This window comes from Anarrhichthys ocellatus, unplaced genomic scaffold (genome assembly GCF_004355925.1).
Source record: "Anarrhichthys ocellatus isolate YVR2014 unplaced genomic scaffold, GSC_Weel_1.0 scaffold27, whole genome shotgun sequence".
NCBI classification, from domain to species: domain Eukaryota; kingdom Metazoa; phylum Chordata; class Actinopteri; order Perciformes; family Anarhichadidae; genus Anarrhichthys; species Anarrhichthys ocellatus.
The window spans coordinates 5,509,728-5,521,322 of record NW_022280057.1 but is presented as its reverse complement, the minus strand read 5'-3'; the positions used below and the strand labels follow the sequence as shown (position 1 = coordinate 5,521,322).

Genomic DNA, 11,595 nt, shown 5'->3' with positions numbered 1-11,595 from the left:
CACAGGAATGACAGTCAATATTGTATAAACATTTATTCTCTGTACAGTTGTAAAGGAATCAACGGGGGAATCAATATTACTGATAGAAAAATACCTTTGCTGCACCACGATTACTGCACACCCGTACATACAGTAACAGAAGAACATTGTGTGTGTTGTGAACATTGTATAAAACAATACGAGCGTGCAAACATGACATCAATTAGGTATGAAAAACAAAGTGTCACTCATACTAAAAGACGTACAGTTTGTGGTACATTAGCATATTTATATAATATTCTCTACAAAAAATATCAGTGATAATATCCTTTCTTAGTTTCATTTTATGAATCAGATATAACAATGACTGTGTGCAAATGTCAGAACTTAAACAACTCCTGTGTTTGGAGTAACCGCGTAGACCTGTGAGGAGAAGCAAACAGATAAGTCTTTGGAGTGAATCTTTTTTGGCTTCATGTGTAAAAATCAAGTCAGATGTTAAACTGCACACGTTTAAAAAAAAAAAAAAAAGGCTTTTGATACAGCACGTGTCCCTTTAGCCAGCTGTTCATGTCACAGAGTCAAGAGAGGCAGCAGCATGGATCTCCGATGAAGCAATATGACACGTGATCTCTCGGTGTTTAACACAGTGTTAAAATATTCAGCAGACGTCCCTCCAATATGTTCTGTCTTGGTGGAACAATGTTATAAAAGTTGGTGTCACAGGCAGCCTTTGACAACGTGATTGATCTCATCATATTGTCTGTAATGAAGAATCAATTTTTTAATAGGTTAGTCTGGATTTGTTTGATTAGCAGCCACTCTGGCTTTTCACTCAGCAGTCACAACATCCGAGCCATTGAAGAGGTGGATCCACCGGGTGGCAACTATGAAACGGGAAGTTCTTCCAACAACGATCAAGCACCTGCTTTTCCATGCAGATTACCTCTCAGGGCCCGAGGCAAGAGTTTGATTTCATATGACATCTTCAGTTAATCGTTTTGAGGTTTTAGCGGCCGGCCACAGGTCAACATGCGTATTCGTAGGCTGGTAAAGTGAGAAAACGTGAGATTCTTCTGATTGGTTGACCTGAGCCTGAGGGTATCCAAGCAGCGTGATGGTGTCTCCCCCTCGCTGTCTGCTGAGGTGGAGCTTAGCACGGTCCCCTCAGAGAGCTGCAGCTATAGATGGCTGTGCACTGAAGGGCGGACACACAGGACGAAGGAAAAAATTGATTGTCACACAGAACACAGACGAGAATGAAAAGTGTTGGTATGAAAAAGTATCTTTCAGCCCTCTTTAAAATATCAATTAGATCAGATCTCACTTAAAAGTCGTAGTTATTTTTTTGAATCACAAGACAAACACTGTTTTTTTAGACAACAAAATACACACGGACATCAGCCCGCACACAATTTACCATTCAAACTTTGGCCTCTGGTAGTGAAGGTTTCCACTGAGAAGTTGCAGTAATCCTACAGAGCCACCAGTATGTGGGCTGCACTGAGACTCAGCGGTGGTCTATTCTGACTGAAGTCCTGTACGTGGTGTGGACAAAGTCTGAACTGACACCATTAGATCCCAGCGTTTGGACACTGATGTGAACTGGGACACTCAGATCGACATTCTCCAGAATACACTGTAGAAACAAAAATTTGAATATGAATTGCTGTTATTAAGTTTAATTTTAGGAGTGATAACAGCTTTTAAAGAGCCCGATACCTTGGTGCACGCTGAGCTCATGACAGATTTGTGGAAGTCTCCATCTACAAACACCTGAGAGGTGAAAGGAAATAATAAGTACAAGAAGAAACAAATCATAAAGTCCACGTGTCAGTCGGTGTAGTTTCTGCCTACCCGGTATCCGTACACAAATGTGCCGTTACTGCAGCCCAGCTCGTCAAGTGGCGGCCTTTCCCAGCCAATCATGAGGCGGCTCTGGCCCACTGTTTTGATTACCTCAACAGATCGAACCTCAGCTGGAGCTTCTGGAGGTGATCGGACAAAAAAATAAAAAATCAAGCACAGTGCTCTATCTTTCTTGTACAATTCAATGCTTGTAATGCTGTGAACACGAGGTACAATACAACCTAAATGCACTCTAATCTATTTATCGCTTTGTTAATTGGCAGGTTTATTTTACTTTGAAATTCTACCAGAATAAAGTAACATAACAGGACTCGCAGCATACTGAACTTACTAATGAATCCAAGCAGTTTAGTAAAAGTTTATCATAATGTACTGCAGTGTGTTATTTATCTTATTTTATAAGACATTATTCCCATTACAAGAAACAGAAACAAAGAATGGTCCTTATCTAGACTGGGTATAATCACATTGCAGCAGTATGCAAGCAAAACAGTAATATAACCGCAAACTGCAATAATATGCACCGAAGCTATAACATGTACTCGCACAAAGTTTTATTGTCAAAAAGAAATCAGAAAAACAAGAATGTCTTCAACCAGGACTTTAAGCAAGGACGTGTGTGTTCTGCCTCTGTATAAACAATCTCAAATATTAAATAGGTGCATTACCTGGTGTGGGTCTTGCTGTCTTGGCCTTTTCTAGAGCTCCAGTGGATTTTCTGTCAGACTTGTTGGATCTCTCAGGAGAGCGATGAGCAGGTCGAGTGCAGGATGCAGCAAATACAGGTCCATGATATGCGGTTGTAGCACCATCCGTTTCAGGAGGCATGTGAAAACGATGAGCCTCGGGGGCAGTGGTGTCTGAGGCGGTGGTTTTTGGCGAAGTGTCGGAACATGTCAAGACATCAGAGTCAAAGGTAGTGGTCCTCAGAGTTAAAGGAGTAGAAGCTGTGTGTTTAGCATCAGATTGAGCCGGGATAGCAGTGCGTTTCTCTGCCAGCTTTGGGGATGTTGTATTAGTGCCACAGCTTGAGACGGATTTGGCTTTGCAAGGTGCCAATGTGGCAGAAGGAAAGTCAGAAGAGCTAGATAGAGCAGACGATGTAGTTTTAGATGCGTATGCTTTAAAGTTAGCAAACATGTTGGGACTCAATGTAATATTAGTGGATCGAGAGGCGACTGCATTAAAAAGTGTTGCTGACTTATTGGTTGTTGTCACTGTTGGAGTGTGCTTAGCTTGGCTCGAAGCAGCGGTGACTGGGAGAGAGTCGGTATGTGGTACGTCAGAGCTGAGGCTCTGCTTCTTCGTCTGAGAGGATGCTCGCAGGTCTGCAGAAGCTGAGAATGAGAGACTTTTCCTGGGCTGCTGTAACCTTCCTCTGCTCACTGGAGCCTTGAAATTAAGAGAAAAGCATTTATTAGACATGTACTAACATAACATTGAAATCAAACCTTGTAGGTTTTCGCAGACAAGGAATCTGTTTTTGTGCATAAAAATATGAATATATAGTCTTTTGTGCATACATCCCGATAGCTGCTCATTAGAGTCTTCTGTAGTTGCTCATGCAGGTTAATAATCTTCTCAGGACTACTCAGCCTCCTACTTGGACTGAAACGTGTGCTGGAGGAGGGAGGAGTCGGACTCAGTGAGGATCCTGTTGAACTGGTCGGATCTGGGGAGGAATTCCCTTTTGTATCTGAGTGATGAGATCCAAATTTCTCTGGTCCACTGGCAGAGGGCGAGGGCTGTGGTGGGATTGAGAAAAGGCAGATCGTAGTCTTTCTCCCAAATGAATTTACAATTTGAAGTACAAACAATTTTACAAGCTACACTGATATGTTAATGTCAAATTAACTGACATGACTTGTAAAGATGGCTGAGACTGTGGCAGCTTGGTGCTCATATGTACATGGGAAACAAGGGGAATTATTACACCAAGAAAAACCTCTTTCAATAACATATGGGCACCTGACTACTGTTTTACGAAACACTGTGAACCGATCTTTTCATGCTAACGTTCTTATTAGGACGGCATTTCCCATAAACCCAGTTGCCAACAGAATCTTTTACCCTTTGGTAAAGGTTTGCTTTACTGATAATAATAAATATGTTGAAAGTGATTGTCTTGTGAAAACATAAAAGAACAAACTATAAATTAATTGTTTTTTGTTCTGTAATATTTTAGATTAATTCAGGCATGGTAGCCAAAAAAAAATAAAAATACTATAAAAGCCAGGAACTGTGCCTGTCTTGTGTGTGAGACTGATTTTACAAAATGAATGCAGTGGTTTACTGTTTTGCTACATGAACAAACTTTAAGTCAATTGAAGAGAAAAAAAAGAGAAGTATTTTTGAGCATCATCTCACCTGAGCTCTATTGGAGATGAAGCTCTCTTTCAGTGCAGGAACAACAGGTGATGGTGTTGCTTGGACGCTGACATGCTCTTGCACTGCTGAGGTTGGCACAGGTGAGTTGGCATTTTTCTTTCGTATTTCTGTTGGTGCAGGTGTGACTCCACTACGGCAGTCTTGACAATTTGTTTCAGCGGTGACTAAAGGTGTGTGTTTTTCACTTTTTACTTCACTACATTTTACCCCGGATTCCGCTGTGAATCCATTTTGGTGTGGCTGCTTTACAAGTGGGGGTATAGTAGAGCACGTCTGATCAGGTGGGAATCCACTGGTGTAGTCTTGGAATTTGGAAATAAATCCCGATGTAAACCCGGTGGTGTTATCTTGGGTCTTTACGTCGCTGCATGGTGTGAATGCTGCGGTGTAGTTTTGCAGAGCAGTGTCACTGAGCAGCTGCTCCACCTGATGGGTGAGTGTGGAGTCCGCACAGCCGCGTCTGTGCATTGCCTTCATCATCTGTACCAACAAGCTGCTCCTCTCCTGACACTTTACCACCAGAAAAGACAGCTTGGCCTGTTATTGGACAAAACACCTGTCAGTCAAACTCAACTGCTCAGAGCAGTCCAACAGAAAATGTGTAATATGACAATAGGAATGGAAAGCTACATCCGTCTTTCCTCACCTTTAGAGGAGCTGTTTCCAGATCATTCTGGCTCCTCATTTTTAGGGCGTCATACTAGTTAAAAAAAGAGAAGAAACTACAGTTTAAAAATCACAACATAGAACTAACTGCTTAGACCGCAAAGCCACAGCCGACTGGTTACCCACCTTAGCTCTGATGTCGTTATAACGTGACCTGAGTGAGATGAGAACAACGCTCAGATCATCTTTGCTGCCCTGCCCTCGTTTTAGAGCAATATACTCTGAGTTTAGCTCCTCTAGGGCCACCGTCTGTGAGGTCACACACACACACACACACACACACACACCTGTAATAAGAACTCTCATTTCTATGTATTATCGATTACTGCTCACTTATAAAGCGGTCTAAACATTATCAAAAGTCAAACATCTGAAGAACAGTGATGTTCTGAAGACCTTCAATATAGTGAAACCCGTAAAGTGTAGAATGTGAGTGTGAGTACACAAACTTAAACTATACCTTAGCTTTGAGCTGAGCTGTGAGGACTTTGTATTGCTCTTCTATTTGTGCCTTCAGTGACAGAGCATCGGTCCTCTCCCTGACCAGGCCTGTCTCTTTGCTCTGCAGCTCCTTCACCTGCGGCAGATACAAACACTGGTTAGGTCTCACAGACCAATAGCAGACAGACACAGATGGACAATGTGTTTATCTGGGTTTGCACCTAGAGGTAAAGTTAGTGAAAAGCAAAACAACAGGGTGTCCAAACTACGAGACATATTTACAGCTTAAACCCTACGTGTATGTTTTTAATGTGTGCATGTTTTTGGCTGTCTGTATGGTTAAATACCTGGGTTATGAGGCTGTCATTTTCCATTCTGGTTTCTTTCATTTGATGAGCTTCATCTGTCAACCTCACCAACTTTTCAACTGCTTCGGCCGCCTTTCTCTCCGCCTCCTCCCTCACGGCATCTGAGTGACACAATTCACTGCGAAGCCACTTGGTCTGAAAATGCCACAAACATTAACACGAACACGTTAAGTTGGTGAGATCTCCAATGATGCACCGCTGTCCTGTAAATACGAAACAGACTAAAATAGATCTGTTACTAAGTGACACCTGCATTTCAACTTCCCATGAAAAACCAAATTCCAAGCCAATAGGATGCTGTGTCTGCTCTTTAAGGTTAAGATTAACCAACTAAATGGAGTGAAAATGATGATAACAAAAACACTAAAGTGGACCTTGAGTTGGGAATTAATATTATTTAGTTTAATCAACGGAATGTCTGAAGTTGCAACCACAACAAACATCCACAAACGTTACTGAAGAAAAGATAAGTTGTGTAAACTCACGTCTACGTGGCTCTTGTCCAGTTCGTCCCGTGACCTCTTTAGTTCTGCTCCCGAAGCTTCAATCTCCCTCATCAGATCACTTTGCTCCTGCTTTCCATCAAAAACATGTTGCATAAGTGCACAGTGATCCAACATAACGACACACTGTGAGCAACAATGTTTACGGATATTTACCTTGACACAACAGACACTAGCATAAAGCACAAAGGCATGAATCACACCACTCGTAATACCTGTACAGAGCTTCCCCTGTGGTCATGAGCCAGACATCTCTGTGTAGCTCCTGTTCCAGCAAGGCTCCCCGTCTTCTTTGTCGTAACGGCACACTTCAGATTCAGCAGATGCTGCTTCTGATTGCTTCCCTCTGTTTGCGTTTGGCTGGGCAGAGCAGCTTGGAGGATGTTTCTTTCCTCTCTTAGGCCCTGAAGTAATAGCTTTATCTGTTCTTCTTCCTGTTTCAAACAACTGATTGAACGATCAATTCTTTCTTTATCTTCTTTCAAACCTGATTTTATTAACTTGTCGTGGTCTTCTTGGGAAGTGTAAGATGATCGTTCTTTGTCTCTCTGCTCCTTCAGACACTTAAGGGAATTGGTGAGCTCATCTCTTTCTTGTTTCAAACAGAGCACCGCCTGGCTTAACTGGGCACTCTCTGTCTGTGAACTCTGTAGCGACTGCATGATTTGATCTCTCTGTTCTTTGCCACTTGAGAGAGATTCTAACAGTTTGTCTTTCTCTCTTTTGAAACCTGATAAAGACTCTTTCTCCTCTTTCAGGCCACTCATAGACCTGATGAACTGGTCTCTCTCATCCCTCAGCCCACAGACTGTCCTGGTAAGCTGCTCTCTCTCTTGTTTGAGACCAGCCAGAGATATCGAGATGCCGTCCTTCTCCTCCTTCAGTCCCCAAACTGTCCGAGTTAACTGCTGTTTGTCTTCCGTTTGTGTTTGGACTGACAGAGCCACTTCTCTCTGCTGCTCTCTGAGAGCATTTATGCAGCCTGACAGTTCCTCTTTTTCTGTATTGAGGCTCTGGACCGACTTGGTGAGCTGGCCTACTTGATCAGTCAGTGAACTAACATGCAGACTGCTTTGCAGGCTGTTCTGCAGAGGATCATAGTGATTGTCATGCTGAGAACCAGGTGCTGAAGCTGCAGTCAAATCTGGTTGATGACTGGACATCAACTGTGGCTCTTCCCCGTTTAGCACACTTTCCACCAAACTGTCCACACATTCTTCTACGTTGTTCTGTTGAAAACCTCCAGATATTGCAGCTGTATATTCACTTTGCAATTGAGATCCACACAGTTTCTTGGCAACCTGCGATTCCTCCGTACGCTGCTCACTCTCCACTAACCTTTGCTGCAGATCCATGATGGTATTGAGATCATCCTCAGTCTTCTTGGTGAGTTCTGTAATCAAACACTCGTGTTCCTGGTTCTCCTGCTCCATCCGGACTCTGTTGCCCTCTAGCTTGGAGACATGCTCCGTCAGCTGTGTTTGCTCCCTCTTGATCTCTTCTTCTCTGAGCTCAATGTGAGCCAGAAGCTCCTGGATCCGGTCCGCCAAGGCCCGGTTCTCCTGATCCAGGGCCTGGACAAGATCATCCTGGGCGATGATGAGAATGGCGGCATCTTCAGCTCCATTACTGGCAGGTAGTGTGCTAATCTGAGTATACAAAGAGGTAGAATTTGTGATATACTGGAAAACTGTGTAACTGAAAGTTTATCATTTCAGCTGTGTACAAAAAAAAGGGAATATTGCAACCCCTGTGACATACCTTTTCTCTTGAAGTCCCCTGCTCCGCCTCCGATTCTTGTCCCTCTTTCCCGAGTTGTAATTTCAGTTGAGTATTCTCTTGAGCCATCATCTGTAGCTGCTCCTGTGCCTGCTCCAGGGCGACCTTCAAGCTGTCACGTTGTTCTTGATGTGCTTCGAGATCCTCCCCCAAACCCAAGCTCCTGTAGGCTTCCCTCAGGGCATCAGATTCCTCACTGGGGCTTTTCTCCAGGTTTAGGATCCCTCTGGAGCACCAGGTCCCCAGTTTGAACTCCTCTAGTGTCTCTGTAGTCAAGGAGAGTGACTGGAGGCTGGGGTTGGTTTTGGAGCCAAGGTGGGAAAAGATTTTAGGTGGAGTTGATTCAGATTTGGTGGATGAGGACCGATACTCTGTGTTGTTTTGCAGTCTCTCTGCTTCCTCCTGGTGGTGAACTGGTGGAACTGCAGATGAATGAGGCTGGCTTGTTCCCTCACCCGACGTTAGATGTACCTACACAGAGATCACAGTTGAGGGACATGAGTTGAGAATCATTCATGCAAAAATGAAAATGTCAAAACACTTAATAGAACATGATCCAAATTCATGTCTCAGTCGGCTATAGTGATATATTTATATGTAGATATACCTGTATAAGCATTTACAAAAGGGGAGTTGGTTATATAACACCCTAAATCCTCGCAAGAGAGCTTTCATTCTTTATGCCGTAATACCGTGTCAAAAAATAACAGAAAGGAATTTACAACATTGAGCCAATGTTAACACCAGATCTAATATTAATGGGCCCTTCAGATATTTTTATTGGACGTGAACAACTGGTTAAATTAGTCACATAAAACACCAAAATCTACATTCAAAATAATAATCGATCAGTTGAACAGTTAACAGTCTTAACGTTTTTTGTTATCAACGAATATAAGTTGTACCAATAGTTATTTACTGTAAATGTAAATACTGACCTGTAAAGACTTCCACTACTTCGCACCTTGTAAATGAAATGAACTACAAATAAAATGGATGTCTCAACCTATTGGATGAATTTAAACTTTTAGTTTTGGACATTTGAAGAGACGTCTGCATTTAGTTGTTGGTCTATTGTGCCGTACTCAGGTCTTGATCTCAATGAGACTACCTGATTAAATAAAGGTTAGAAAAATAATAATCATGTCTTACGCACCTCTCCAGAGCTCCCCACTGAGAAGTGTCCCATGGCAGTGGTATATGAGAGAGTGTTGGACCTAGGACTCGGGCATGTGGACTCAGGCACCGTGAATGGCTGACTGGCTGTTTGGTTAGCTGGATCCCTCAGTATCTGCTGGAGTTTGTGGTTCTCCTCTTTCAGCTCTTCAACCTCCTCCATCAAGGACTTTTCAGACAGCTTCAGCTGCTGCACCTCTGCTTTCATCCCTTCCACCTTGCAGCCCAGGAAGTGGCTGTTCTCCTGGGCCTCCTGGAGCTGCTCCATCAGTCCCCTCCGCTCTGTCATCCCACCCTCCTCTCTCTCCAGCAGCACCCTGAGATCCTCCTGCAGGCTCAGGATGAAGCCTTGCAGCCTGGCTTCATTTGAGTTTGTTTCTTTGACTCTTTCTCCTTGTATCTCTTTCTCACCTTCTAGCCCTCCTTCTCTCTTATGCCCCACACTTGGCTGCCATTGCCTCCTCCTCTCCTCCTTTCTCTCCTCCTCTCCTTCACCCTCTCCTCTCATGGGAGGCAGCCTCTCTTGTCCTTCCCAGTGTGTTACAGTCCCGGCAGTAATTCTGACTGCACTGATCGTTGCGATGCCAGTGGCGGCACTCACAGTCATGTCCAGCAGCTGCTTTTCTAAAGTGTAGATCCTGTTCTGTAGGCTCTGCTCTCTGTCCCGGGCCAGGCTGACCTTGTGCTGGAGTTGGGTTTTAAAGTTCTCGAAGTACTGCGACTGGCGACTCATCTCCTCCTCTTTGGCCTTCAGCTGCCGCTGACAGCGCTGCAGCCTGTCCCTCCAAACCTGCTCCCCTCGCTCCTTGTCCTGGGTCTGGGTCGGTGGGAAGAGAGAAGGTTTGAGAAGGAGAAAAAATAAACCTATGTCACTGAAGTCAACCTCACAAGACTCACACAACCATTACAGTCTTCATGTTTTACAGTTTGTGCAGCCATGCCTGTTGATGCATTCAGAGATCCTGAGCACTCACCATGGTCCTGACCTCCTCCCTGAGCCTGTGTAGTCTCTGGTCCAGTCTCTGGGAGTGTTGCATGCTGGGACGGTGAGAGGCAGAGGCTAGCTGATAGAGCTGTAGCACCAGGCTCCTCTCTGACCTCACTAACTCTCCGATCCTAACACCACAACACAAGACAGACGAGCTCACGTTACATCGTATTCACTACTTAACACTAATTTGCACATTGACATAAAGCTGGAAGGTTTACTCACCTTCCTCTTTTAATTTGATCTCAATATCTACAAATTTCATTCTGTTTTACCTCCCACTGCGAGAACAGATGACAACATGCAAATAAAATCTCCTACAGCGAGTAATTCTAACGGATATTAGCGGCAGCGTGCTCGCAGGCAAGTGTGCCGTGCAGGCAGGTGTGTGTGTGATATGCGATATCACTGTGGCCAAAAGTGAGTATATAGTAGCAGGTAGGTGTGTGTGTCACTGGATCCCCTCTCCCCCAGCCTCTCACCTGTTCCTCAGGTAGCCGTCACACTGTTGGGTTGAACCTGCACTCTGCTCCAGGTCACTTCCCATGGAGTCTGTTGCCATGGTAACAGAACTGCTTCCGGTACCCGTCGTGTCTGATGAGGTCATCTGATCCTCCATTGGTTAGCCTGTGCCCGCTAGGTGAGTGTTACCTGTGGGACAGGGAGTGATGGTGTCAGTTAAGCAAAACAGGGAGAAATGTATCTTCTCTGTGATGCTTGTTTTGTTCTTTTATTATTTGCACGTCCGTCATCAACACACTGACGAAGACAAAGATAAACACGGACAATAAAAAAAAAATAAGAAACACAAGTACAAAATACAGTCATCTATTATTCACCATGTCAACAGCTTGGTAGCAAGTTTGAGGTATCGCTCAGGTTACCCCGCCTCCTAATCATTCCGTCTCCTCCTGCACCCCCTAACGCATCTCACAAATCCTCCAACCCCAAAAACGTAAAGGACCGGTTCAAACTCTTACTCACATGCCCCGATGTACACTGAAACAGTTTTTGGTTGCTGTAATACCGAATAAGTAAGCCAGCGAGCAGGTTTGAATAATGCATAACTAAATACAGGCAGGAATACAAAAGTCAATGGAAAACAAAGTCACATTCGTATCATAAGAAAATCATTACTTTGCAGATGTTGTATTCTAAAAACAGTTTAAATCAGCTGCTGTAGTGATTAATGTACAAAGGAGTGAATTCTCAAAGGTAAACTGAAAACACAACCTGTTTTTTGCGCTCCTTTGATTGTAGTTTCCTCTTCTTAATGCAGCGACGAGCTTCCAGTAAGTTCAGCTTCAGCTCGGAGAACTTCGTTGCGCTGCTGTTTCCTTAGAAACGCCTCAGACGTTGGACTTTGCCAGAATCCTCCATCTCCAGTTGGCACTCAGCTTGGCCCCCCCCCCCTCCCCTCACTCAGCACTGTGCTTTC

The 11,595-nt window shown here is 44.0% G+C and overlaps 1 protein-coding gene across 4 annotated transcripts in view; it reads right to left on the bottom strand.

The window, feature by feature from the left end:
- LOC116391916 (trichohyalin-like) overlaps positions 1-11,477 on the bottom strand; it is a 23,163-nt gene extending 11,686 nt beyond the window's left edge. Inside the window, exons 1-18 of one of the 4 annotated variants that reach the window (XM_031862917.1) lie at positions 11,391-11,477; positions 10,640-10,808; positions 10,144-10,285; positions 9,150-9,986; positions 7,976-8,464; positions 6,430-7,863; positions 6,197-6,286; positions 5,691-5,846; positions 5,363-5,479; positions 5,029-5,151; positions 4,883-4,936; positions 4,216-4,773; positions 3,372-3,593; positions 2,517-3,240; positions 1,837-1,967; positions 1,702-1,755; positions 1,400-1,618; positions 19-1,177 (exon numbers count right to left, since the gene is read on the bottom strand). In XM_031862917.1, coding sequence (XP_031718777.1) covers positions 1,490-1,618; positions 1,702-1,755; positions 1,837-1,967; positions 2,517-3,240; positions 3,372-3,593; positions 4,216-4,773; positions 4,883-4,936; positions 5,029-5,151; positions 5,363-5,479; positions 5,691-5,846; positions 6,197-6,286; positions 6,430-7,863; positions 7,976-8,464; positions 9,150-9,986; positions 10,144-10,285; positions 10,640-10,776 — 5,397 coding nt within the window. In that variant the 5' untranslated portion in view covers positions 10,777-10,808; positions 11,391-11,477 and the 3' untranslated portion in view covers positions 19-1,177; positions 1,400-1,489. Of the gene's footprint in view, positions 1-18; positions 1,178-1,399; positions 1,619-1,701; positions 1,756-1,836; positions 1,968-2,516; positions 3,241-3,371; positions 3,594-4,215; positions 4,774-4,882; positions 4,937-5,028; positions 5,152-5,362; positions 5,480-5,690; positions 5,847-6,196; positions 6,287-6,429; positions 7,864-7,975; positions 8,465-9,149; positions 9,987-10,143; positions 10,286-10,639; positions 10,809-11,390 lie in introns of those variants that run through there. The other 3 variants (XM_031862919.1, XM_031862918.1, XM_031862920.1) reach the window with 3 other exon arrangements.
- Positions 11,478-11,595: the final 118 nt, after the last annotated feature.